Source organism: Hyposmocoma kahamanoa, unplaced genomic scaffold (assembly GCF_003589595.1).
Source record: "Hyposmocoma kahamanoa isolate Upper Pololo Valley unplaced genomic scaffold, ASM358959v1 93, whole genome shotgun sequence".
Lineage (NCBI taxonomy): Eukaryota > Metazoa > Arthropoda > Insecta > Lepidoptera > Cosmopterigidae > Hyposmocoma > Hyposmocoma kahamanoa.
In genome coordinates, this window is record NW_020654810.1 from 15,042,496 (window position 1) to 15,069,931 (window position 27,436).

The 27,436-nt window shown below is 36.5% G+C and overlaps 1 protein-coding gene across 1 annotated transcript; it reads right to left on the bottom strand.

The window, feature by feature from the left end:
• Positions 1–305: 305 nt before the first annotated feature.
• LOC113237068 lies at positions 306–23,212 on the bottom strand. The gene is made up of 15 exons (XM_026473326.1): positions 22,955–23,212; positions 15,661–15,772; positions 10,166–10,356; positions 9,106–9,243; positions 8,635–8,838; positions 8,360–8,553; positions 7,251–7,401; positions 6,705–6,850; positions 6,468–6,630; positions 6,159–6,386; positions 4,588–4,760; positions 2,556–2,745; positions 2,200–2,403; positions 1,810–2,123; positions 306–1,015 (listed from the first exon to the last, which is right to left on the bottom strand). The coding sequence occupies exons 1-15, from the start codon at positions 23,031–23,033 to the stop codon at positions 659–661; spliced, it is 2,844 nt and encodes a 947-aa protein (XP_026329111.1). The 5' UTR covers positions 23,034–23,212; the 3' UTR covers positions 306–658.
• Positions 23,213–27,436: the final 4,224 nt, after the last annotated feature.

The window sequence follows — 27,436 nt, forward strand, 5'->3', positions numbered from 1 at the left end:
GATACAGTTTAAGAAGTCACTATTAATAAATTCATTTTTTTTTTGTAAATAAACAAAAGATGATTTCAGATTTTTGTTTTCATTATGCTATTCATTTCCTAGAGTAGGGTAGTTTAACCTTCTTAGGCCGCGTGTACAGTGATTCAGATCTAGACAATATTATTCCTATGATCATGTAAAGGCCCATTGTACATTATAATGAAATATCGCATATATGACCACAGGATTTTTAGTAGCAGTAGAGCTTCTTGTGAAGAGTTCGTTCAGGGAAGTAGTACACCTTACTTCTACCACCAAGCGGTAATGAGAGCATTACTGCGTTCCGGTTTTGAAGGGTAGGGGTGCTAGTGAAATTACAAGCACATAGGACTTGTCAACTTATGTCTGTGACGGGCGCTGTAGCACTGCACCTCAGATCTTTTGTGATAAATCTGTAAGTGTTTCTGCTTGCAGTGTAATGGATAGGCGTGTCGCTGACCGCCATACTTGCTTGGGCCTGAAGAATGTAATTAATTATATTTAGCACATTTTAATGCACATTGGGCGTTTAGCGCTTTTCCCGTGCTGGGTCTTATAGATTTGGCAAATAAGTAGGCGGTATAATTATACAATAATAAAATATTAAGTGTCTATGGCGTCTTATATTATTTTACGGTGGTTAATGACTATCTTCATCAAAAGGGTTAGTGTTAACACGATGGTCGTCATCAGGATAACTGTATATGCTATGATGTTGCCCACTGATTGTTGGTACCCCTACTGTATTCATTGAAGGTATTGTGTTGTATTGTTGCTTCTGAGAATCTTTACCAGTTGAGTTTTTTCTAATAGTTGTATACATGGGCGTCGCCTTCGAAGGAATGTCTTTGATTCTCGTGGCTGCGCGATATGTACCAAACTCGTCTGGAGGAGGCGGTAAAGAGAAGTCCGAAGCTTGAGTTATTTCTGATACCTCGTCGCTGATCTCCCGAGATTTAGTTTTTGCTTTCCTTGGTATTGTATAGAATGAATTCATCTGAAAAACAGAATTAATAATAATAGTAACGAACTGATACAAAAATCGAACAACACAGAAAAATTCCTTCGATCTGACTGAACTTTACCAGCATCTGTTCCCACACCGGGGCCACTGCTCTTACCAACTGAGCAACAGACAGCAGCTACAGATAGAAGAGTGGCATTATGTCGTAACATTTTATTTGTCGTTGTACGGCTGTCGCTTTTAGCCTGTTCGCATATCACCACTGTCTGTCGTGACTGTGTCGTGGACATTTTTTTATCGTTGAACGACTGTCGTGTCTAGCTATTCCCACTGGATCGTGACGACAATGTATCGGTTCACGGCAGCCGCCTTGTCGTATGCGTAAGCACAGCCGAGGGCGCGGATGACGAGAGGAGAGAGTAGGTAGCAGAAGACGTGCAGACAACGATAAATAAAACGTGACGACAATAGTAGCTGCGATTATCTGTCGTTACGTTTCTATCGTGACATTATATTTATCGTCAGACGACAGTCGTTCTAGCTCTTCCCATTGTTTTGACAGTCTATCGTCGTAAAGTCATAAAAGTCGTGAACGACAGTTAACCGTGTTGTACTATATGTAAACAACTTCATTTAAATATATATTAGATAGTCATGCAGAAGTGTCGTGGCTTGTAGCACGACACTTAAAGCTGCACGACTATCTGTCGACACGACACAATGGGAACGTGCCCTTAGTCTGTCAATTTTTATATTTTTTAAATTCCTCAAATATATCTCCTAGTCTTCAGACTGAAGACCGTTTACTATGACTCGACTAATCTTACCGGTTTAGCGACTTGATAATTTGTTTCGGGAGGCAGGCGCATGACTAGATGATCGCATAAGGCATCCATTTCTCGCTTTCTACTAATGTTCTGTAACGAATGTACTCGACAGCTGCCGCTCCGTTTCAGAACGTCATTGATTTTACTCTCGGACTCGTGCAAATCGTCCATATATCGCGCCGAGTGGAACGAGCTTGTTCTCTTGACATCAAAGTTTTTGGACGGGTATCGCGCCATAGCTCTTCGGAAGGATTCTGTACGTCGCACGTTACATTCGCTCTCGTCACTATCGTTGTAAATGTCGTAGTTTGATTCTAAAAACATTGTGGGTACAGTAATATCAGACTTATTTTGATTAAGGTATTGTATATAAACGTGTAGATGACGAACTTGTGACTGTGATAATGTCACCTTCGGCGTTGTAAGCACACAAAGGAGGATCGGCTAAGGCGTGGTGCAAGTCGAGCCGAGTGCTACGTTCTTGCGCACAAAGCACAAGTCCGCAAGCAGCCAGCGCTATCAAAGCCACCCCGGCACACAGAGCTAACGCCAATGTGGTGATATTTGTGACTGCGCTTATCTGGTCTACGTTACCTGTAATTTAGGAATACATATTACAGTATTTAAACGTGCGTACCAAGTTTACACAATGTCATATAACAATTTCTTTGATTTGCTAGGAAAATCTTTCATAAAAGTACGAAAGTACGGTGATACTATTTCTAGAAAAAAAAACAGGTTCTTACCTAAGGTAGCATTAAGAATATCCTCCTTGACAATTTCAACAATTTGACTAGGTCCTTTTTCGTTTATTGCACGTATAACGAACTTATAGTTATCTTCTTTTGGATCTTGGATTATGAACTTGGGTTCCAAACTGACTATGGACATGAGCTGTTCATTTGAATCAATCTTTGTCAAGTTAAATTCAAACTTCTGTAATAAAAAATGCATCATTTTTGTAGAAGTATCAATTTAGGGCTTTCATTTCGGGGATGGTCGGTTTCGATTATTTCGATATTCGACGATTTTTTGGTGGTGTGCGGAGACTCAAGACTTATGTCTCGGAACTATCCAGGCCTCTGAGACTTAAGTCACTTAATTAAACAATATTTAAAAATGTACTAAACCAAAAGTTATTTTTACTGGTCTCTGGTTCTTCCTGGTGAACGTGACGACACTGTAGAGCCCATTTCGATTTATCAAATTACTTTAGGTTCAAGTTAACTCTTTTCCTCGTGGTGGTCACGAGAGATAACTACCACTTTAAAGGCTCATATTTGGCTAAAGTGACATCTATTGGTTTCGTGTTTTAATTCTACGACTAAATCAAGAACAAACCACCTTTATAGTGTCTAATAGCCGTGGCGCCACGGCCATTTAGGTAACTAATTTTGCCAGTGAAGATCGGGAATTTTCGAGTAAGCGGATTTGCGGAAGTTTTTTTCATTGGTAAGTAATTATTAATGATTATGTATAAACTTTATGAAAATTTTGTTGATGTATGATTGTCCGTGTAAACTACGTTAAAATTTACAAAAAAGCTGTGGTCGTTCTCTTGCAATACCTTGACAAATAAAGTGGTTACCTGCGGCAACCACCGTTCAATAAGGGTACAGTTTTTTGTAAGAAATACAAGCTAAAATTATATTTAATTTATTTTAGATAATGGCGAGAAGGACGTAATCCAGAAGGATTATGGAATATATTTTATCAGAACATATTAATATCCTTTCTGGTAATGATAGCAGTGCGGGTAAAGATGTTTCGGAGACCGATGATCAGACTATCAATGGGGATCAGAAAGAACCCAACGAAATTCCTCTCGGCGAAGATTTTTGTGGAGATAACTCCTGTCGAAGAATTTGCCCTGATGATGATGTACTGTTAGCCAGCTTTTCCACTTCACAACCACCACTACCACCGTCAATCAGCTCCACCTGCTTCACAGGCACTCCAAAATTGAAAAAAGCTTATAACATTTTATCATGAGAAGAGTACATGTCATTTCATTACAGACCATAATTATACCTGCACAAACATGCTTAGTTGCTCATAAAGAACGGACTCCTATAAAGGTATTCCAATTGTTCTGGACTGAAGAGATCATTCAGCATATAACATTCCATACCAATTTTTAAGCGTTTTTATTATTACTGAAAGAAGGTCCTTACAAATCTATTACTAATGAGGAAATTACCGTGTTCATTGCGCTGAATCTGGTGAAGGAAATCAAAAAGAGCCTAAGTTATAAATACTACTTCTTCTCCAAGCGCTGCAGCAGATGCAGCATGAATTCAGCAGTCTATTTGAGCTGCAAAATATGCAGTCCCTCATTGTTATCGTGAGGGGAAATGATAATTCGAGGATCAGAAAAGTTAAAATTATTATTCAAAACACGTTTACTCATCCGAAGCTCCGAACTCACATCATTTGGCATAAATCAGTGCATAAAATAAGTTCAATATTGAAAATAAAGTCAATTTTTTTAAATCAATTTTTGTCACATTCTTCACGGCGGTTACTAATAATGACCACCTCCTACATAACACCCCAGCATGCGAATTATAAAAAAAAGTGCAAGAATGCTTATAATTAATCCCGATCATTCAGGAGGACACAAAAAGATATTTTTAATCTGATAATAAAAATCTGTGCCGCCAAGAGTTAATGCCTGACGACTCGAGGTTCAACTGATGTCTTAGAATTAACACCATTGCCTCATTGTTTTACATAATACTGTGTAAATATATAAAAAATATATAAATTAAAATCAACCTGTGGTAATCCACCATCATGGCCCCCCATACAGGAGATGGTAATCTCCCCGGAATCCATTTTCACAGCTTTACAATCGGTTGGAGAGAGGGGAAATGTCTTATCGGTGACCCAGAAGACACAGGGTGTTGCCACAGCGTCTACATTGTTGATCCCATTGCAAAATACTGTAACTAAAATGTACTTAATTGTTAACACGTCCTTTAAATCTGTCGAATATGCATTATTGAGACAATGGCGCATTACTCATAATAAGTACTAAATGTGTAGGTACTTTATATATAGTCGGAAATGTGTCGTGAATAAAATATTGTGGTAAGATTTAACTCAAAATTAATATTGTTCCTGTTACATTATAATAATATTATAAGGTAGTAGGTGTCAGAGGAGGACAAATAACAAGATTCTTATCAGTTTGCCTAGGTACATGGTTAACATTAGCTTAAAAGAACTGAATAGTACTATAACAATGACCTTTTTATATAATTTTATTAAGCTAACGTATTACAACTAAGTACCACAAAAAAATAATTAATCAATTGTTTCATAAAGAAAGGTCACTTTTCTTCAGGGATTATTAGCTGGTCCGTGGTGGTTTTATATTCTCTTAATAGGTACACATACCACACAGCAAGCGCACTCTTTTTTACATTAGTGTGATAAAGTATTCCATTATATTTTCACGCACCGAAACTTAAAGTATTGGAAGCTGAAAAGTACCGAGTAAACAAAAATAGCAACGCCCAGATTGACAGTCGTAATCACAGGTCGGTATTATAATAAATGCGCGTGAAAAATTAATAAAGTGAAACTGTGAATGCAACGCACTTTTCTAATAACAATGTGCCAGAAACCACACCAATTACCTCACTCACTCACTCCGCTACCCAGGACACTCAGAGCAGAACCAATTAAGAAGAATTTATTTCCCAAATCGGTCCTACCGGGAATCGAACCCAGCACCTTCTCATCCAGCGCCCAAAATGCATACCGTTGAGCCACCAAGGTCGTTAAATGTTTAAATAATAATAACTCATACACTCAACATAGCCCGCACTAGGGAAACCCTATGTCGCGGGTGCCATGGACACACACATAGACAATCACAAATTACACCCAAACTCACGAGAGAAATAATTGTAGGCCATACAACTAGTTCTCCCGGCCCGGGAATCGAACCTGGGACCTCTGCGTGGCAGTCCGGCATGGTAACCATTCGGCCACGGAGGCAGTTTTATTAAACGTTTAAATAGCAGGATTATTGTTTACTTTTAAATTGACGAATTGCGTGCTGTTTATGTCGGTTTTATTACTTTTAGTGAGAATCTTGTACGAAATTTATTTCTAATAGAAATTTGCTTGAATACATATACAAATATAGGTACAATATATAAATACAAGTATATAGTTTACATACAAGTTGTCTGTAATTTTAACTAATTATGGAACAAGGAAGTTTATTGTCAATCTAAGTAGCCGTATTGAACCGAAATTCTCAAAAAAAATCTCATACATCAGCTTGCTTTATACAAATATTCGATCTTCGCTGCACATAGTTATAAAAACGTTACCTGTTTCAGTTCCATTAGGCCTTTGAAACAAAAGAGTGTCACTCTCTGTATCCGTAATAGAAAACGGAATAGCGCCTGTAAAAGTGCTCAAGTTCACTTTCTCGTTTATTGTAACCCATCTGTATAAATGTGATTCAGGGTTGCCTTTAACTTTACAAGTGAGATTTACGAAATCATTTTCACCAATTCCATAATCTTCAGTTGTTTCGTCTATACAATATGGCCGGTCTGAAAACCATCAATAAATGAGATAATTTTGTAGAAGATTTATGTCTATAGGATGCGGCTTATTATAGAAATAATGCTTACAAACAACATCAATTGTGACTGGATCGCCGAATGTTTTACCCACTACATTCTCCACTGAGCACACATATTCGCCTGCGTCTTCTTCTGTTACGTTATATAAATTTAGTACGGGATGATAGCCGTTTTTGTTTTTATTATTATTGTTAACATTTTCCTCGTGGTCCTGAAACACACAATCAAGTCATAAGACAATCAAAATATAGGTATTTCATTGTCTTACGAAATTAAAAGACCTACTATATGAAACCACGAAACTACAGTTTCTGAAGGATGCGCTTTGTGATCGCAGTATATAGAAATGTTGGAATTATTTTGTATTGCGTATGTCCTATCAACGATTTTTTTGATATCTCCATTAACTGTGATGTTCACCACAGGCGCATCTGAAAAATAATGTTTACTATAAATAGAGCACTCCAGTATTGTTTCTTTTTTTTTTTCAAATTTTGTTACGTTACTTATGGTCCTAGAACAAAAAGTTTTCTACTTTGAAACTCGTAAATCATATATTAAATTTTTTTTATTTAAATTAAAATAATAGGTGACATTTAGAGGTTTTGAGTTATTTTAAATAAAATATCCCTAGTATATCGTCAACTCGTCAACTTTCCAGCACCTGCTGAACTAAATTTCCATAAATGCTCTTTGTATATATTTTGTAACACCTTGTTAAACATTATGGAAAAGCAACTAAGTATTGAGTAAATTTCAATTATAATAGGTACCTAGTCATTAACAAATTTCTAAATGAGTCAGAACTGCTAAAACATTGTCTGTACTCACATAATACAATAAGAGGCAGCGATTGCGCGCAAACGAATGCATCTTCCCCGCGCTTGTTTGCGGGCGCGCAGCAAGTTACGCTCGCTTCGTCGTAAGTATGATCCATGAGCAATTTGATCTCGCTCACTACCAGCTTCTGTTCTTGTTTTACCTTTAATTTTGAGGTTTCTTAATGTTGTTATCGATACCAAATTTACGTAAAATTATCGATGGAAACGATAAATGTCTTAACCCTTTCATGGACGGACAGTACTTAAATAGTAATGCACATTTTAATATTATATTATTTTATTATTTATTACACAAAAATGTCACTACTTTTCTTTATGCCGAAGTACTTTATTGATATATATAATAAATAATTACGCTTTATCACGGACGCCTGATTTTTTCAACATTCTTGCACAAGAAAAATAGTACGACTATGACATTAGTAGAATGATTGCCGTTGCGTCATATTAATTAGTACCATAATGCATTTTAGAAGAAATTTAGCTTAAATCTTAGTTTTGCTGTTAGAAATTTCATTGGTACTGATGTGTACTCGTATCACCTCGTACAAACACGTTGGTGTCCACCGTACTGTTTTAATGTAAAATTCCAAATGCGCGTGTAAGTCATTCAATTTTGTCAATATTTTACGTTGTTAATATTTCTCTATGGAGGAGCAGTAGGTGACAACTACACAGAAAGCACTTAGAAATCACACTTCATGTTATATATTTAATTTTACGTTACGTCCGATTCGTGTCAGTTTCAAATCCGAGAAATGACGGTCTGAAATGTCACAGTGAACATTTTATCTCTAGGTGTATAAACGATATTCGTATTTTCACGGATTGGAAACGGACTAAGTGCACAAGCGACATCCGAAGGAATTTTTGGATTTTCTGGATTTGTATATTCCCGGATTCGGAACGAATACAAATCGGATGCAGTGCGCAAACGCGCATAGGCGCATAGGACATAGGTCCATGAACGGGTTTTAAAAAACTTGAAACTTTCGTTTAGGTGCGCCTGCACTTGTTGCGTCAGCACTGGTGCCATGCTGAGCGTTTACAAGTTCGAGTACGTTTGAACTAATTAGAAACATTTTACGTCCAACTTACAGTTACGATCTGTTCCAAATCCAAGTCCTCATCGTTGAGTCTCCACTTTATCTGAGGTGCATATGGTCTAGCGCCGAACACTCGACATTGTAGTTGTAGTATCTGGCCCTCCTGCGTTCTTCCGCCACCCATTATAGGTAGGTTCGGATCTGGCGATGAGCTCACATCGCGGACTGATATCAATTCTGGTGGCACTGTTTTCAAAATACGATATTTGTACAGGTGACTGAGATATTTAAGAAAATATACCTACGTAGAAGTGTAAATAAACATACAATGCATGTCGACAACTGCATCTATGGATAGCGGTGGAGCTAGGTTATTGTTGTTCGCTTGACAGGAAATGACCAAGCCGTGGTCTTCGTGACTCAAAGGCCCAATTTCGACATCGCTGCGAGTGCGCTGCTCCGAGATTGGGGTTGAGGTCTCCTTCATTAGCTTTTGTCCCACAAACCATACCAGTGACGCTCGTGGATTTCCTACAAAATGAATAAGTTATTCACATGTGCACTACGACGACTCCTTCGACGATACTCTGAGGCCAAGATTTAGTAGATATTAAGAAGAGATAGACCTACTCTGTCTTGCTTAGTGTGTTCTCCCCATTTGAAGTTATTATTATGTACATACATTATCTAAATCATAAATTTTCGTAACCTTAACGCCTCGAATGTTTACTTGTAATACTACAAAATTATGGACAAATAGTCATATAGTTCAGAAAGTAAGTTCATAGCATACCCTACCTCCGAAAGAAACACAAAATAGCCGCACCGTTTCTCCTACGTAGTACGGTCCAATGTATTCGCTTGCGTTTGCGCTAGCATTTGCTGTAGCAACCTGCGAGCCATTCTCATGGATCACCCAGAGATGCACTGGTGGTTCTGTGAATGAGAAAAACATTTACAGAATACGACTAATTGGATACTGGTAAAGCCAGCAGCGTTTAAATATAACTTTAAGTTATTGTTATGCATGTCAGCGATGTTCTAATTTCGATTTAATTAGATACTCTTCCTAATTAGGTTACTATCAATGAGGACTTCTGGTGCCACGAAATAGAGAACTAAGACGGTAATAAATATAAAATAAGTAAAATTGCCAATATCGTCCTGTGGTTGACTTTAACCATTTTAAAGAAAGTAGGTATCATTTAAATTTCTTTTCGTTTATTATTTACATATTAATTCTTTATTTCGAAAAATGCTCTGACATGTCATTGATATTTACGATAAATTAAGAACAATTCGCTTCAACACGTATTATTAAGTAAATGTAGCAATGTTTACACCGCGTTATTGTTCCACAAGTAGAGCAAATTGTTCCGGCGCTGTCAGCTTCCTCATTAAAACCGCGGACCAATTAATACAAGCTCCGGCCTCGCCCCATAGGTAAACAGCCGACTGCTGCTTTTTAGTTTTCCCGCGAGTTATTGAAACAAACTCAACGGCCGAAATATAAAAAATAAGAGATATTGTAGGCAAGTTAACTTAGTTTTCTATTTTGTATGCATATTTTAATTTTGAGTTAAAAATGACGATAACTTACTTGCAGATAGTAAAAACGTTTGATTACTTAATTTATCTGATGGAAAGTCAGTATCTACTTATATATATACTATATATATGTACACTGTATAAATTTTTGTGTTATTGTCCAGCAGGGCTAGCACGCCAGGGCGCGACTTGTGCTAGATAATAATGTGATAAATAATGTGCATAAAGGCCTTACGATATACTACTAATCTCGCGCTTTATGTCGCTCTCGCGTAAATCGCGCCCTGTCGTGCTAGTTCTACATACGTACCAATAACGTTAAGTTGTGTGTATGTTTTCTGTCCAGGGCTTGAAGTAAAATCCGCCAAGCAATAGTAACCGCCTGCGTCACTTGGTTTTACTGTCTTAATCAGTAGGTAAATATAACCGTCATCTTCGGATATAATTAGACTGTATCGACCTTCTACTGATGATATGTCGTCGCCATTTCGCATGTCCTGACTGTTGATCAGAAAATATTGTAAAATGTTCTTGATACAAAAACTACACATTACATGGGTTACAATTACATTGTGTAGGTTAGCAAATCATTTTTGTGGGGTGGGTTTTGTGCCACTAAATCAAAAAATTCTTTTTAAGAAAAAATATAGGGATATATGGGATATAATTATGTATTCTATAAATGTGACTAAAGTACAGAAAAACACAATTCTGTTTTTAACTTGTGTCGTTTCGCTGCTCTACAAATATCTACCCTGTCCATCCATAATCCCGAATCATACAAAACATTCCCTTTTTTATCCCCGTCACTAAGCTGTCTGTTACACCAGTAGGGCTAGCACGACAGGGCGCGACTTGCGCGAGAGCGACATAAAGTGCGAGATGACAGATGACTGCTATTGTCGCATAGTGGTCTCGCGCTTTGTGTCGCTCTCACGCAAGTTGCGCCCTGTCGTACTAGCCCTACTGAACCACAGAACGCTTTCGTTACGATATCGGAATAGGTTAAATATAATTAAAAATTAAAAATAAGGTATTTGTTATAATTATTAGGTAAATACCTAAACTACACAGAGTGGATAATACCACCTTCAGAAATTCCAAAATTATTGAATTTTATTTATTTTACTGAATATCATGATGTTTTTTTATACATACTTATATGTTTTGTGAAAATTTTCTAGTAGTTAACTGTCATTGATGTAAACTTAGAATAATAACGCATAGAAACCTAGCCCGCACACGCTAAGTGAGGCAAGTTAAAGGTTTCCCAACGGGCTCCCAGGAGCGCGCGGGCTGTTAGTGTTCAAGGTCAAATTGCACCGCGAACAGCTCCAAAACTTTTTGCTAAAAATGACGAAATGTGTGGTAAATGGGTGTAAAAATAGAACAGACAAACATAAAACAGACACTAACATCACATTCCACAAGTAAGTAATGCGTTTCAACTCATATTTTTATGTAATTATTCACTAAAACAGACAAAAAATTTCGCGGCAACAAGATACGAAAGTGTTGCAAAGTATCGAATTTTTTTTCTCCTCATTTTGCTATTCTGTATCAAAATAATTATATTACGTAAATTTTAGTGGTGCCTGTAATTTCGATTTATTTGCGCATCTTGAACTAATATTTACTTGAATAAACATTAAATGTTTTCGTTAACTCCTGTAAGTGATTGGGACACTTAATTATTTTATAATACTTTTAACGGCTCTGCGTTCATGCTTTATTGAATAATTATTTATTTTAATTTTATATATTTTTTTTAATTTTAAAAATAATTTTTATATTTGTTTCTACTATAATGTTGGCACCACCAGTACAACTTTGATAGCTTATTATATATCTTTCTTTTCGTAACTCAAGCGAAATATTTTATATTGAAATATTTTATTTTCTTAAAAGGGGAGCATTCTTAAGCGATTTTTTAATCTATTTTAACAGTTATTTTCTTTAATGTTTGCTTATGGCATTTTCGGTTTTAGGTTTCGAATATGGCACTTATTTCTAAATCCAAGAATGGCGGGCGCGATTTTTCGCATAATGGCAAGTTGGGTATCGTTTTCGAGATGTTTGGGAATGTTCAATACAAATATGGCACTCATTTCTAAATCCAAGATGGCAAACACGACAGTTCAAACAAAAGCAATATTCGTAATGAGCACCCCCAAATACCTCGAAAATGATACTCATATTGCATTTATTTGAAAACTCGTGTCCGCCATCTTGGATTTAGAAATGAGTGCCATATTCGTAATGAGCATCCCCAAATACCTCGAAAAAATACCCATATAGCATATTTTGAAAAATCGTGTCCGCCATCTTGGATTTACAAATAAGTGCTATATTCGTTTTTCATCGACAAAACCGAGCATATCTGCAGGCACCTGGTCGACAATGTCGGGCAAATCTGTAGGCACCTTTAACTTAATGATGAGTTAAGCAAGATACAATTTCCCCACTTTTGAGGGAAATGTTATTCCATGGCATCATTATTTGTATATTTGTGTGCGTGCCGACGAGCGTAGTTACAAGTTGCTTACGCCTACATGAATTTGGTTTTTGCCTCACTTGTGACAGTTCGTTTGATATGAAACTATCATTCTATGCGTTATTATTCTAAGGATGTAAAGATCGAACAACACAAAAAGTCCTTGAGAAAAGAAAAGAAACTGAGCGCCAAAGCCCTGGCAGCTCGATCATTCAGTACGGCAGCGGGCGCAGGCGGCGTCGGCGAGAATCTACCCTCATTTGCTTCATTTTTATTAAAGTCATCTGCAGGATTGCATAGTGACGTTGTTAGTGTAGTGACACTAACAACGTTACTTTCTAAAGTCTCGTCTACACTAACCACTGATCTAGGTAGTACCTAACACTGTTTTCCAGCCGGGGGGTACCGACCATCCACTATCACGATTGAAATTCGAATGACGACCAATCTCGATAGCTTCACGTACTTTCCGCGGAATGAAATGCTTTGCTCTCGCCATTACGGACACTTTATCAAAACGAATATAGTGCGTCGAATCCGAATCCAATGAGTGTTCCGTCACTGCAGAGCCCCGATTATCTCAGTTCTTAATGCTACGTATTTGTTCCGTTAGTCGTGTGGATATGTTACGGCCGGTCTCTCCTATGTAACTCTTGCCACAGGAGCAGGGAATCTTATATACACCGGGAACATTCAATGGCTCCTTATCCTTCGGTGAACGCACCAACTGTCTAAGTTGCATGTGAGGGCGGAAAATCGTCTTGATGCTATATCTTCGACGTAACACGTGTCCGATTTTATCCATTACTCCCTTAATGTAAGGTAAGTATATCGGCAGCCGCTCCACTACCGCCGGACGAGGACGAGTAAATGCGGTCATGACACGATTACAATGCCTTTTTTATTGGGGTTATTGTATTTTGTTCTATATGTTTTATAATGTAACCAGTAATTAGTTTACAACATAAAGGAAATGCTTTGTAGTTGTAAATAAAATGTAACTATTTTATTAAGATTGTTTTGCCTTTTAATCGTTTTCTATGTTTTAACTGCCTCTGTGGCCGAACGGTTACCATTAGCTAACCATTGACTTTTCATCGTTTGATCACGCATACTTGGGGCGCACTATAAGTTTCCGGAATGATTAAGAAAAAAAAAACTATAAATTAATTTATTGTTTTTCAAAATATTCTCCGTTAGCGTTAATGCACTTTTTCGTACTAATGAACTAATTTTGAAAACATTTATGCCACTCCTCTGTGACAATCTCTGAAACGTATTTTTCATACTCTTCGACAGCCTCTTCAGGTGATGAAAATCGTTGACCGCGTAACTGGTTTTTAATTTTTGGAAACAAATAAAAGTCACAAGGTACAAGGTGGGGACTGTACACGGGATGGCTCATAAGGTCAACGTTGTTCACCTTCAAAAATTCATTTGTCTGTCTGGCCGTGTGAGAACTGGCATTATCGTGGTGCAAGATGATACGGCGTTTACGGTTATTTTTACGGAGTGTCAATAATTTCCGGAAAACAAATGGTCGTGTACCAATCACTATTTACGGTACAACGATTCTTCGAAGCAAGAGTAGCCACGTGTCCAATTTTATTAAAAAAAGAAGTAATCAACCGCTTAGAGGCACTTTGCACGCGCGCCACTTTGGTTGGTCTCGGAAGACCCATACGCTCGATTGCTGCTTTGTATCAGGATCTTAACTATAAATCCATGTTTCGTTACCTGTTACTATGTCCCACACCAAAGTTGACGCCCCTTCGTTGTATCGGGTAAGCAAGGCATTGCACCAAGTGACGCGATCCGTTTCTTGAGCCTCAGTTAAATTGTGTGTGATCCGCCGAGAGCACAGCTTTTTCACACCCAAATGTTTGTGTATTATTGATTGTATTTGACTCATGCCTATGCCTAAATATGCCCGAATCTCATGGTATGTCACATGCCTGTCTGTTTTGATCGTACAGCGCACAGCATCGATGTTTTTGTTGTTCACAGCAGTGGACGGGCGACCATCACGAAATTCATCACTGAGATTCACACGACCGCATTTGAATTCTGCAAACTTATCTATAAATAGTCATCTTGCATGGTGCTTCATCGCCAAAAACAGTCTGAAACCGAGCGAAGCTCCGCTGAGCAACAGCTCAATTTAACAAAATTTCACTTAAAGTCGTAGAAAATTATACCGAAATATATATATATATATAACGAAACTTTTCACGAGTTAAATCCATGGTGATGTAGACAACCAATTTCTAATATGACGCCACAATGTAAAAGCAAGTGACAGTCAGATGAAATAAACTTTATTCTATAGCCAAAGAGTTCAATTTTCAAATGTTGTAATTACTTTTTAAATATTGTTTATGTAAGTGGCCAGTTCCGGAAACTTACAGTGCGCCCTATGTACTAAACATTAATTTGAGCGACGAATTAGTGAAATAATTTGTTACTTATTTTTTGTTTGTGTAACGATTTACCATTAAATTACCTTTCTATGAGCCAGCACGGTGGACTATGGCCTAAACCCTTGCCTTAAAGGAAACCCGTCCACAGCAGTGCGACGTATAAATGGGTGGATAAATGGTTGATAATGACTACCTTTCCATTTACAATATTTATTATTATCTTACACATATTTTTGTTATTAGTATATGTGTAGTAAATACATTTACTACACATATACTAATAACCTGTATTGAATTATTAAATCGTTATGTCACGTCATGACATTTTTTATGCTTCTGTGATATCTTGTAATTGGCGTTATATACTGGTCATGTGAAATATTTGTCTGTGTGAAATGTATTTTTTTTAATGAACCCAAAGTAAGTAGCTAAAGCACTTATGTTATGGAAATCGGAAACAACGACGGTACCACAAACACCCAGACCCGAGACAATATAGAAAAGTTAGTTTCTACACTGATCCAGCCGGGGATCGAACCTTGGACCTCAAAGATGGCGATACCATGAAAACCGGTGTGCAAGCCACTTTACTTTAATAAACAAGTAATTTCGGTTCCCGTCGTTCCCGACGGAGGTATTATTCACTCTATGTGTACCTACTACTTGAGTTACACTGTTCCTCATTTGTTCTTTTAGAGTACAAGTAAAAGTGCCTTTTTGTACGCCGTTCGAGTACATCTGAACTTAGGTACCTTTTACGTAGCTAAGCATTTACTTTTCACGTCAGCCTAGGTTTTACATCCACCGCTCGATAGGTCTTATAAAAGAAAATGATTTTTATAAATATATCTAACTAAGACGGCACATCGCATGTAAGTTAACGTAGCATACCTGTAGAAAGCAGACGAGGAACCATTCCTGTACCAGACTAGGATGTCTAACTTGCTGTCCGTACCAGCTGTTACGTTGCAAGGCAGTTCAGCGCTCGCCCCGACAATCGCATCTGTTTCAGTGAAGAAAATACTAGTAATTTAGTTCTCGACTGAAGTCCACGAACCGAAAGGCGTTCAGTGGGACGGCCCCTACTAGATGGTCGTATGACCTGGTAAGGGCGGCGGGTAACAGACGGATGCACGTTGCATCCGACCGGCTAATCTGGCAATCTTTGGGGGAGTCCTATGTTCAGCAGTGGACGTCTTCCAGCTGATATGATGATGATGACGATGACTATTACAAGATATTGTAAGTAACAATAGACCTCCTTGTGAGAGTTTATCCAGAGAAGTACTGCCACCTTACCTATTTACGTCGCAAAGCGGTAATGTGAGCATTACTGTGTTTCGGTTTTAAAGGGTAAGGGTACTAATGAAATTAAATCGAAATTACAAACAACAAGTTGACTTATGTCTCAGGGAGTAGGATGCAGTGGCAGTACCCTCAAATCTTTGCGATTAAACCTCTGAGTGGCGCACGAGTTGTTCATCTCGTCACTTGGTAACAAAATGACTTTTGTTTTATTAATTTTTCCTTTCAATTACATTTTTACAAATATAGATAAGGTTATCTCAACTAGTTTGTTACAATTACTAACACAAAGATGGAACACTCAGAAAAACTCGCTAGTTTGCTAGCTGTGCTTAACATTCTACTACTAACTGCTTCTGTGTGCCATCTGTATTTATTATTCTCGTGAGTTTAGGTGTAATTTATGGTTGGCTATCTGTGTGTCCATGACACCCGCGATACTGGGTTTCCTTAGAGCGGGATCATGAGGATGTGCGTTAATTCGTTTCGGATATAAATTACCTAGAAATTAATATTCTACGATTCAAAATAAAATTAAATAAACATTTAATTCTGTTACCCAATTACAGTTTTCAATATTTGCCTACATTGTATCTAACAAATATTTTTTCTTTAATTGTAGACAGACTTTTTACTCCTTTCATACATTTTAAGTGATGGAAGACCGTTAATTAATTAATATTGGAATGAAATTCACCATATACGTTACTTGTTTAAATTTTCATAACTGCCAACCGCTGTTTGTCTTGTTGGGTAGTTGTAATTTTTTAGTACTTTATATCGTACCGAAAATTCTTACTGCATTAGTCAAATTACAAACAGAAATTAATTTACAAATTTTAAATAACGTCTAAATTATTAATAAATGACAATTAAGTATCCGTTCATATTCTCTACGCTCACTGTAGCAAGATGGGTGGACGACATCGTCAAAGTTTCAATGTTTGAGACTAGCAAGCAGAGGATCGTAGCGAATGAGCAAACTACGGGAGACGTATACCCAGCTGTGGGTGAAATCGGGCTGGGGATAATGAGGATGATGATTCTCTACGCATTTTCCTGTCACATTGCTTAACAGCTTTAAGAACAGTTAATAATAAGTAGTGATCTAACCTTGTTAAGGTGTGTGTCGTAAGTATAATGTTCCGTTCCCATACGGTAATTGAGTAATAGATTCAATAAGAGCACTTCTATAATAAGTGTATAGAAGGATAGGAATAACCAAGCTATATATATCTGTCGTAATCTAGTAAAAAGAACATCTACGTAAGTATTAACCAACTAAATTGACAACCTCGGTGGCCTAACGATTTTCCATGTGGGCGCTGGATACCGTGGTCCCGGGTTCGATTTGTACTGAAAATATCACAGACATATATCAGACTTACTTCGCATGCCCAAAGTAAGTGAAATTCACTTAGTTGCCGCTGCTACACTTCAGAACGCGCTCGACCATTATCGTAGATAAACGGGTCGTTTTCAGATAACCTCCAAAAATGTGTCCCTTTCAATAACTTTTATGTTATTACATGAATGCTAAGCATTATTTATTTAATATGATTGCTTGCTTACTTAGCCTGTGTTACAAATAAAAAGACTACTTTACTACGTCACAGTAATAAATAAAAATTTAAAAAGTGGACAATTTCTCATTCATGGGACCCGGTTCCCCGTCGCCCTAACTTTAAGAAAAGAAGAAAAAAATTAAACACTCGTGGAAATTGCAATATTTCCCATCGAAGATAAACTCTAATAACTTACACGTCGAAAACATACCGTAACTTACCAATTTATTACAAACAAACATGTTTTCTTGGAAATACAAAATGTGTTTCAATTCTTCTTATCATTCGTGTCAATTCAACTAAAAGCCTAATAACAAAAGTTTACCGTATCACCTTCACCCTTCCACACGTGAGAGGGGGCTCCTGTCGGATTGGAGTGTACACAGTGAAGTAACCTGTGCATCTCCGTTTTAGCCAAAAATGGACTTAAATAGCAATTTCAGCGCTAGTGACTAAATCGTTCTCATTCATTTAAAGCAATCTATCTAAATAAGTATTAAGTAATCGTTTTATAAACTTTATTGTACATCAATTAGACAAAGGGAACTTTAAAATCCATTCACTTTTATAACGGTCCAGCATATTATACACACTTGATATTTAAAAATGTATCCAAATATCATTATTATCGCTCTCATTCTTGTCTACTTTTAAGTCAAATAGTTAGTTTAAGCCAAACATTTACTTGAAATATAACAATTAGATGGCGATAGTGGTGGTGATGACGGTGGTGACGACGATGATGGTGATGATGATGACGATGATGATTGTAGTTTTGATGACGATTATTGTGATGATGATGTGAATGGTAATGATGCTGATGATAATGGTGATTATGATGATGATGTTGATGGTGGTGATGACGATATGTTGATGTACAACAAAGTTTATATGACATTAAGAAAATACTTGGTACTTGGTGCAACGGGCTGGTCTCCGCAACTCGACGACAAAGCGCCTATTTTGCGTGTAAAAAATACTTATTTAGATTTGTTTATTAATTACATATAGATAGATAGATGGTCTTACACGGATGAGAAGGATGTTGAAACAAGAAGTTATATAAAAATATTTGTTACATGTTAAATGTTGCTAAATGTTCTTTTGTGAACGATAAAATGTGTGTTGTAATAATAATTTCTCATTACTGTGCCATCTTTCTCATTTATATTTATGAGAAAATCATTCGTGTTACTGCACTCTCATTCGTATGACCTAAAATATCGATTTTTGTTGTATTTAACTTAAATATTTCTGTGATTTTATAATTATTGACATTGCTTGAATTTACTTGTACGTTTAAGACCTTAAAACCAAAAGAAAAAAGAGTTTTACAAAAATCACTCAAAAAGTGCCATTGAAATTCGGAAAGTGAAATTCACCCAAACACCAGTCGAAAACGCGAAAAATGCATAATTGTGCCATTATAAACTGCGAAAGCACCATAACTGTTGTGGGTAAACGGGTAACCAGTGACGTTTCCTTCCACGGACAAGTGATTTTGTAATCAAAAGATACATAGTTTATTTTAAAAACAATTATTTTGGTTTTGTATGAATTTTGAGAAAATAAATATGTAACCAAGTGTATGCCATTTATAATACATTGCGGCTTTTACTTTGTGCGATATATTAGTGATCCTTTGTTAATACGCCATGAATATCGAACGAACACGCTTTTGTATAATGCATTCAGTTTCGTGGTACGGCCGCTTGTACATTTCTTTGGACAAATGTAACATTTAGTGATGTACTTTTTACGTTACTATTTACGTTAGGTAACACAGTTCTCGATTCTGATCGATTTTGAAAACAAAAGGACGAAAATTATTATGACCTTGGCAATATTATAAAAATATTCTATAACTCTTTTGTTATAACGTTTAGTAACGTTTCGTTTTTTTTCAGCTTGTAGTACCTATTATCAGTAGTATCTGTAATTTCGATAATTTTTGCAGCACGTTGCCTCGAATGTCCGAATATAATGAGCAAATAATTACATTCATGGCTGGATTAGTAGTACAGGGTCAAGAGCACGTCAAGCTTGACACTTAAGACGTAAAGCCATCTTTATGCCGCTCACGACAAGAACGGTTCAAAGTACAAAGTGTCAAGCTTGATGTGCTCTTGACTGTACGAGTAATACAAAAAAATATATAATGCAAAGAATTAACAGTGCGCTGTCTTTACAAAAACCTGGAGTTGGTCATACGTATGAGTTCGTTGCTTTCGAGGATGAAGGTGGTCTAGTTTATTCCATCTAAGATGCTATCCAAATATGCAGAGTAGCAGAGTTAAAAATCCGAAAATTATAAACAAATCACAAAAATTTCACACGAAGCCGTCATTAAGTAAACCTCTTCTGATTAATAACATTTTACCATATTTTGTCAGCAGTAACATTTTGATTTGTCTTGCCATTCAGCAATTTGATCTTTAATTACCAACAGAAAACCATCTAGTAAAATTAATTGAGGCAGTCACAAGTTCATATATTGACGTGCGTTTTCAATATTTAAGTTAATCAATAAGATCTTCTATTACAAAAAGATGTCATATAATAAGCTCATTTTATTGGAAGAACTACAATTTTAATATTTGAAGTCGATTAAAAATTAAAGTCTTAATTTTTATAAAGTAATCAACATTTTTTTAGAGCTGGTAAAATAAAGGACTTAACTATCTTATTCTAGTATTTTTCTACTATATTAATATAACGACTAATAATTCTTCTATTTAGAATCGATTAATTGAATGGACTACGCTTGTTTACGCGTATTCCGTTCAATTAATCGATTTAGAGCGAGCGGAAGGAGGTTTCCATCACTAAATAGTTCTTGTGACGTCGACTACTTATTTAGTGGGTCCAAAAAAAGTGGCACGCTTGGTTTTCATACAAATTGCTGTACTTGAGTTGACTTGAGGCGTCTATCTAGATATGGGTATGTGTTTGTGGAAAATGTAATGAAAATGTCTATTGTAAAAACTGTAACAAAAACCTGCCATTTTCTAAAAAAAGTTAGTTTATGATATTATATAACTATAAGAATAGTGAACGGCTTTTGAATAGTCAACGTAAACTGCATGGAACCTATCTTGATTTTGTGGGATCATAGTATGAATTTAACAGGCAATTCAATTTATGTTCTTAACCAAGATTGCTATATGAACCCATAGGAGGGAGGACTGGACAGGAAGACTGACGACTTGGGGGCAGTCGTCAGTCTTCCTGTAGATTTTACAACATTGCGATGAAGTCCTTATCCTGAGCTCGTATGACAATGTATCGTCCGGAAACATAATAATACTTACATTTTATATTCATGTAATACAGTTAGTAGTATTTCATACGCAACATTAAAATGTTTAAGTTCATAATGTGCTCATTGTTCTAGCTTAAGTATTTATCGAAAACAAGGCATTTTCTATCTGTTATCGCAGCGGTGGTTTTTCTTCTTATTTCTATGCTGCGTCAACAAAGGTAGCGGGAAAACATAGACTTCTGAACGAATAAAGTCAGTATTCCCCAATGAAACACGCGCTATCATGACATATCAATATTCGTTTTGGTTTTCAAAATGGCCACCACAAAGAGACGTAACGATTTCCCGCAAAAAATGGCAGAAAATTAAATTATTGGAGAGAAATGAAAACTAACTGCTTTTTTGCGAAACAATTACCTTACCTTGTGAGGAAATTGTTTTACAAAACAGCTTGAGATCCCTCGCCCACCGTCCACCCATCTCGCTACAGCGAGCGTAGAGAATATAAACGGATACTTGAGAAAATTGTAAAAATCAATGCTTGATAAACGTTATTTAAAATTTGTAAAATAATTCCTGTTTATAATTTTACTAATGTAGCAACAATTTCCGGTAATGAATACAAAGTACCTACTAAAAAATTACAACTACCCAACAAGACAAACAGCGGTTGGCAGTTATGAAAATTTAAACAAGTAACGTGTATGGTGAATTTCATTCCAACATTAATTAAGTAACAGTCTTCCGTCACTTAAAATGTATGAAAGGAGTAAAAAACCTGTCTAAATTAAAGAAAAAATATTTGTTATATACAATGTAGGCAAATATTGAAAACTGTAATTCGGTAACAGAATGAAATGTTTATTTATTTTTCATTACAACCGTAGAACATTAATTTCTAGGTAATTTATATCCGAAAGGAATTAACGTACACTTACACTTTACTTTTTTTACTTTACACTCATGATCCCGATCTAAGGAAACCCAAATTTTAATTTCTAAGTGGGTTTTTTTAATAATATCAAGTGACGGGCCGTGCAATTCGGGCTCCTGATAGTAAGCTACACGCCTTTCCATAACAGTGCAGTGCCACTCAGAGCCTTAAATCGCAAAGATCCGAGGGGCACTGCCACTGCCTTCGTCACCCTGAGACATAAGTTGACAAGTCCGCCGTGCCTGTAATTTCACCCAGCACCCTTACCCTTCAAAACTGGAACTTAGTAATGCTGCTGTAACATTACTGCTTGGTGGCAGAAATAGTTAAGGTGGCAGTACTATCCTATAGCCCTACAGAGTAGTACTGCCACCTACCCTGTAGCACGACAAGATGAGATTTGAGATTAGAGGACAACATAATACGTGAGATCTGTATGCGAGAATAGCAGTATCTCGCGCTTTATGTCGCTCTCGCGCTAGTTGCGCCCTGTCGTGCTATCCCTAGTGGACGAACTCTTTCACATGGAACTTTACTGCTATTAATGTAACTTAGTGTAAAGAATTACAGCTTCAATTAAATTATTTAACATATTGAACTTCCATACACATGCGATTATAAGTATCGATATTGCAATTGTATTATTATTACTTACAACCAAATAAAATAAATTACTTGTGACTAACGTTACAAGTCATTATTGCAAAAGAAGAAGACCACAATGACATTACTAGAAGGTGTTTGTCGTTTTTTATTTTGTTTTTCCAATCGTATTATTTCTTGCGTCTTAAAAATTATAATAAGCATTTAAATGTATTTTTTTTAACTTATTATAATATTATTATTCACCAAATTAACAAAAAGCTTCCACGATGGGACAATTGATCCAATTTATAATAAATCATTTAACACAACCACAAGTTTTAAAGTGATAAATGCTATTTTAGCATTTATTCGTTCCTGCTCATGTGTAAAGTTGAATGCAATTATTGATAGATCTCAGTATTGACACCGAAATCTCTAAACACGAATTTCTGACTTAGCGCGTTTTTCACAGAGGGTATAGAGTTAATTAATTACATAATAAATATAGTGTTTATGAATAACAGTATACTTTACCTGTTGTAAACTCTTCTGTGCTCGCATTGTCCCACAAAAAAAAGAATAAGACAAAAAATCTCAAGCAGTACCTTTCCATCACACAAAAGATCACTTTTAATGGTTTAGTTAAATATTAAGTTTGGGTGCTACACTTATAATAAAAAGGACCATAAGTGTTGATTGCGCGCGAGTAGCGGACACGCGTACCAATTGCTGCGCTCGGCGACAATAACCGTGGTCGGTTCAGGAGCACATTAGGCTACCGGCCGGGCCCCGGCCGCCTCGTCCCGTGTAACGTCACTTCGCCGCCGGCGCACAGCCTAATGATTCCGTTTGGCGGTTTGGCCAGCTACATCAGCCAGGGCAGCTACATCGTTAACCTTACTTTTTCATTGGAAAGGTGAAAATAATTGGGTCACTTTTGCATTTACTTATTGTGTAAACTGGGAATCGAATTGTTTCATTTTTCGACGGTAATTGGTTCCCAACTGTTTCACGTTATTTATTCTACACTGACGTAACATATATCTGTTCATAAAAGTGGTTGAAAGGTATATAGTTTGTTGTGTTTTGTATTCAAAAGTCGTATACCTACTTAAATGGCTAAACTGTAATATCTGAACTTCACTAAGAGCACACATATACCAACGTAGTAGATACAGACAGTTACACAAACACGCAAAAACTCCATTTAAATATTAGTAAAAACGCATTTATGAGTCATGCATACGTGTATACATATATGTATAAATAATAAGGGTTCCTAAAAATAAAACTCAGGCAAACTGTAATACTGCGGTCGAAAGTCCTAGAAAAAATTGTTCCCCATCAGTTGACTAATTTTCTAAACAGGAACAACCTTTTTTATGCTTTTCAGTCCGGATTCCATACAGGTCATAGTACGACTACTGCACTCACGAAAGTCACTGACAACAGCCGTATCACTCACTGATGGTGTTATCCAACGCTTCCAATTGACATTGAACTTCAGCAAGATTCATTTTTAGGGACGTGATGTCCTTGAGCAGCCTGGTGACGTCGACGTAGTCCAACGTGACAGATGGCAGCTTGTGCAGTTTCTTCGCTACGAAAACAGGCACGTTGTCTGGGTCGGTCTCCTTTAACAAAGTGATGATGTCCTGAAGATTCTTCTCTCTTCCATCGCTCTGACAAGATAACTCCTTCGGCCTTGCCAGGCATGGAAATGCAGCACCTTACCACTGCAAATCTCTTCTTCTTTGAAATTTGGTTTGCAGACCTGCATGATGCTGACCTCGTTCGTAGTGTCGATGGCGTGTTGGATGAACGCCAGCGCTTCATTGGCAATGAGTTACTGGGAACCCATAGTCAATTACGCGCAGCGGCCGCGCGAGTCGCGAATTTTATACTTCATAAGCTTTATAAATATTCTACATAATTTCGGTACTCATTAGGTAGCTGTAACTGTAACGTGACAGATACAGTAACGAGGTTCTAGTGTGTACGTGTGAAACAGTGTCCACTATCTAGAACAAGTACTTGGTTATCGTCGGCTCACTGCGAACAGCACGCGTAACATATCTTGCAACTTTTACGGTTACAACTCGCTAGTGAGTACTCGGCTTTACTGTGTAGTGGAGCACGTTCGGATTCGACCGTGCAAGCATTGTTATTATGTAGAGTCTTACTAGGTAGGGTATTCTGTAAGGTATTGGTGAAGATATTCTTTGGTTACACCCGTTTTGCATATCGCAAATTTCTATCCTAATGTTGTTACGAAGAAATTGCTACTTAGCAATACGATCACTTGTTGCACATTAACTTATTATTTGTGTACCTTCTTAAATTATCTAATTTTCTGAATCTAACAAATGAATAAAGAAATAATCCCTCAGTTCTTTGAGATTGTTTTTGATGTTTGTGTTTATCAGGTCTGGGGATCTCACCGGCCATCTAATCGGTCCGTGTGTGCTGACCCAAAAAGGAAAACGTTCATTAAGAGACTATGCTGTTCTCCGGCCTGTTATGAGTCGGAGCCCCATCTTGAAATACGAATATCGACAGGATGAGAGAAGACAGCGAGAAGTGTTTCTTTTATTTATGATGTTATATTACTTGTGAAGGAATTAATTGCTGTAATTGTCCTTTTTGATGGGCTTTATAAAAATACAGGATATTTTTATTCACATTATGAATGATATTTATGAGTGAATGATATTTATTTGCTTATAATGGTAAATATGGTTTATAAAAGGTGGTACAAAATCATTGACGTAACATGGATGCATTGAGTATACTCTGGTTATATACTCGATGCATGGATGTAACGTATTTATTATTGCATTGTCACACTTATATTATATTAAGTAGCTACAGTGGCTTGAAAATGTGCATATGTCACCCTGTACAGGCAAAGCAAAGTGATGAGGGCACTTACTTATTATAAAAGTAATAAAATAAAATTGTAATCACATTAAATAAATCATTACATGCATTAGATAAATTAAGAAGAATATGATAAGTTTCTCAAATTAATTAATTACATAATAAATTATATTTTGTCTTTGAAAAATTATTTAATATTATAACAACTTTTATTTTATGAGGAATTCTTTTAACATAGTATACATATTATTATCATCATGTCAAATGTCAAAGTATACATTAATGTCATGTCATGAAGATCTCAAAAATATAAAAAAATAAAATATTTTGTCAGGTAGATAGATCATTAATGTAGAGTAGAAATATTAGGGGTTAAAGCTTAGACTATAAAGTATGAAATTGCCGTTTTATTGCAATAGGTTCTTTGAATTTTCATAGAATCTTCATGGTTTGAGGTTTTCGAATGAAACTTTTTTCAAATGGTTTCTGTGATTTTTTTTTTTTTTTAAATTTGAAACATTTGAATATCGACTTTCAATTGTTTTTGTTATTCAATTTAGACAAGAAAGATGGATACTGCGAAAATTCGAGTGATTTTTGAATACGAGTTAACGCGGCAGAAACAGCCCGCAATATCAATGCTGCGTTTGGAGAGGGGTCTACTAATGAACGCACCGTGCGATTTTGGTTTAAACGCTTTCGTGATGGAAATTTCGACTTAAAGAACGAGCCACGAGGAAGACCGCCCACACAGGAGAATAACGATGAATTAAGAGAGATAGTGGAAGCCGATCCTAGTCAAACTACCCAGGAATTAGCGGCATGGTTTAACGTTATCTTACCCACAATATTGACTCACTTGCGTCAAATCAATAAAATAAAAAAATACGAAAAATGGGTGCCTCATGATTTGACTGAACTGCAGAAAGAAACGCGTGTTGAAACTTGTGTTGCCTTGTTGAACCGGTACAGAAATGAAGGAATATTGGATCGAATTGTAACATGTGATGAAAAGTGGATTCTTTATGATAACCGGAAAAGAAAAATGCAATGGCTGACCCCAGGTCAAATGCCACAACAGTGTCCTAAAGCAAAACTTACCAATAAAAAGGTAATGGTAACTGTTTGGTGGTCTCAGCATGGTGTTATTCACTATAGTTTTCTCCGATCTGGTCAAGCAATAACGGCAGATGTCTATTGTGCCGAACTCCGAACCATGTTGACAAAACTAGCAGTAAAACAGCCCCGACTCATGAATCGATCTTCACCATTATTGCTCCACGACAACGCGAGACCTCACACAGCACGAGAAACCATTTTGACTCTTCAGGAACTGCAGTTAGAAACCATTCGTCATCCTCCGTATTCACCAGACCTTGCTCCAACGGACTACCATTTTTTTCGTGATTTGGACAATTATCTACGTGACAAGAAGTTTTCTTCCCAGGAGGCAGTACAAAATGCTTTCACACAGTTTGTGCAGTCTAGATCGTCGGAGTTCTATCGCAAAGGCATTAATAACCTTCCCATTAGATGGCAGCAATGTATAGATAATAATGGCAACTATTTTGATTAAATAAATTTGTTAAAAATTTAAAAAATAAACAATTTAGATTTTCAGTACAAATCGGCAATTTCATACTTTAACCCCTATTAATAATGCACGCCGCATGTATTTCCGCGAAAAAATAATTTATTTGAATGTACGTGAAAACTACTATCTAGATATTTACAAATAAATAAGAGGCTAAACAACGAATTGCTAATCCTGTATTCCCTAGATTTCCTGGCGTTTGAAGAACAAGTGAATGAATGCGTTAAAAGATTAAATTTGTGTATCCAAGAAAATGGAGTTCATTTCGTGCAAGTAATTAGTTAAGATTACCATGTTTTTCGATTTATTAAAATACGTTAAGATTTCATGTTTTTTTTTTCATTTCATTAACCAATTGCGTGAGAGAGATTTTATTCTTATAATTGACCCTATCGATTGATTTAATAAAAGTACAGGGTGCATTTTTTTCAGATTAAAGCGGGTTCGATACCCGCGTGTTGCTACAAATTTTCGAAAATCTATGAATGCAGTTTTATTTCTTTTAAAAAATAAAGGAATGTTTCATTTAAGTAAAAATTTCT

Excerpts from the sequence above, each read along its gene's own strand:
- LOC113237068 (XM_026473326.1), bottom strand. The coding sequence starts at position 23,033 with ATGGAAAGGTACTGCTTGAGATTTTTTGTCTTATTCTTTTTTTTGTGG. Across the intron at positions 2,404-2,555 it reads TATTCTTAATGCTACCTTAG|GTAACGTAGACCAGATAAGC; the intron begins GTAAGAACCTGT and ends CCTAAATTACAG. Across the intron at positions 2,124-2,199 it reads TGACATTATCACAGTCACAA|AATCAAACTACGACATTTAC; the intron begins GTTCGTCATCTA and ends CAATGTTTTTAG.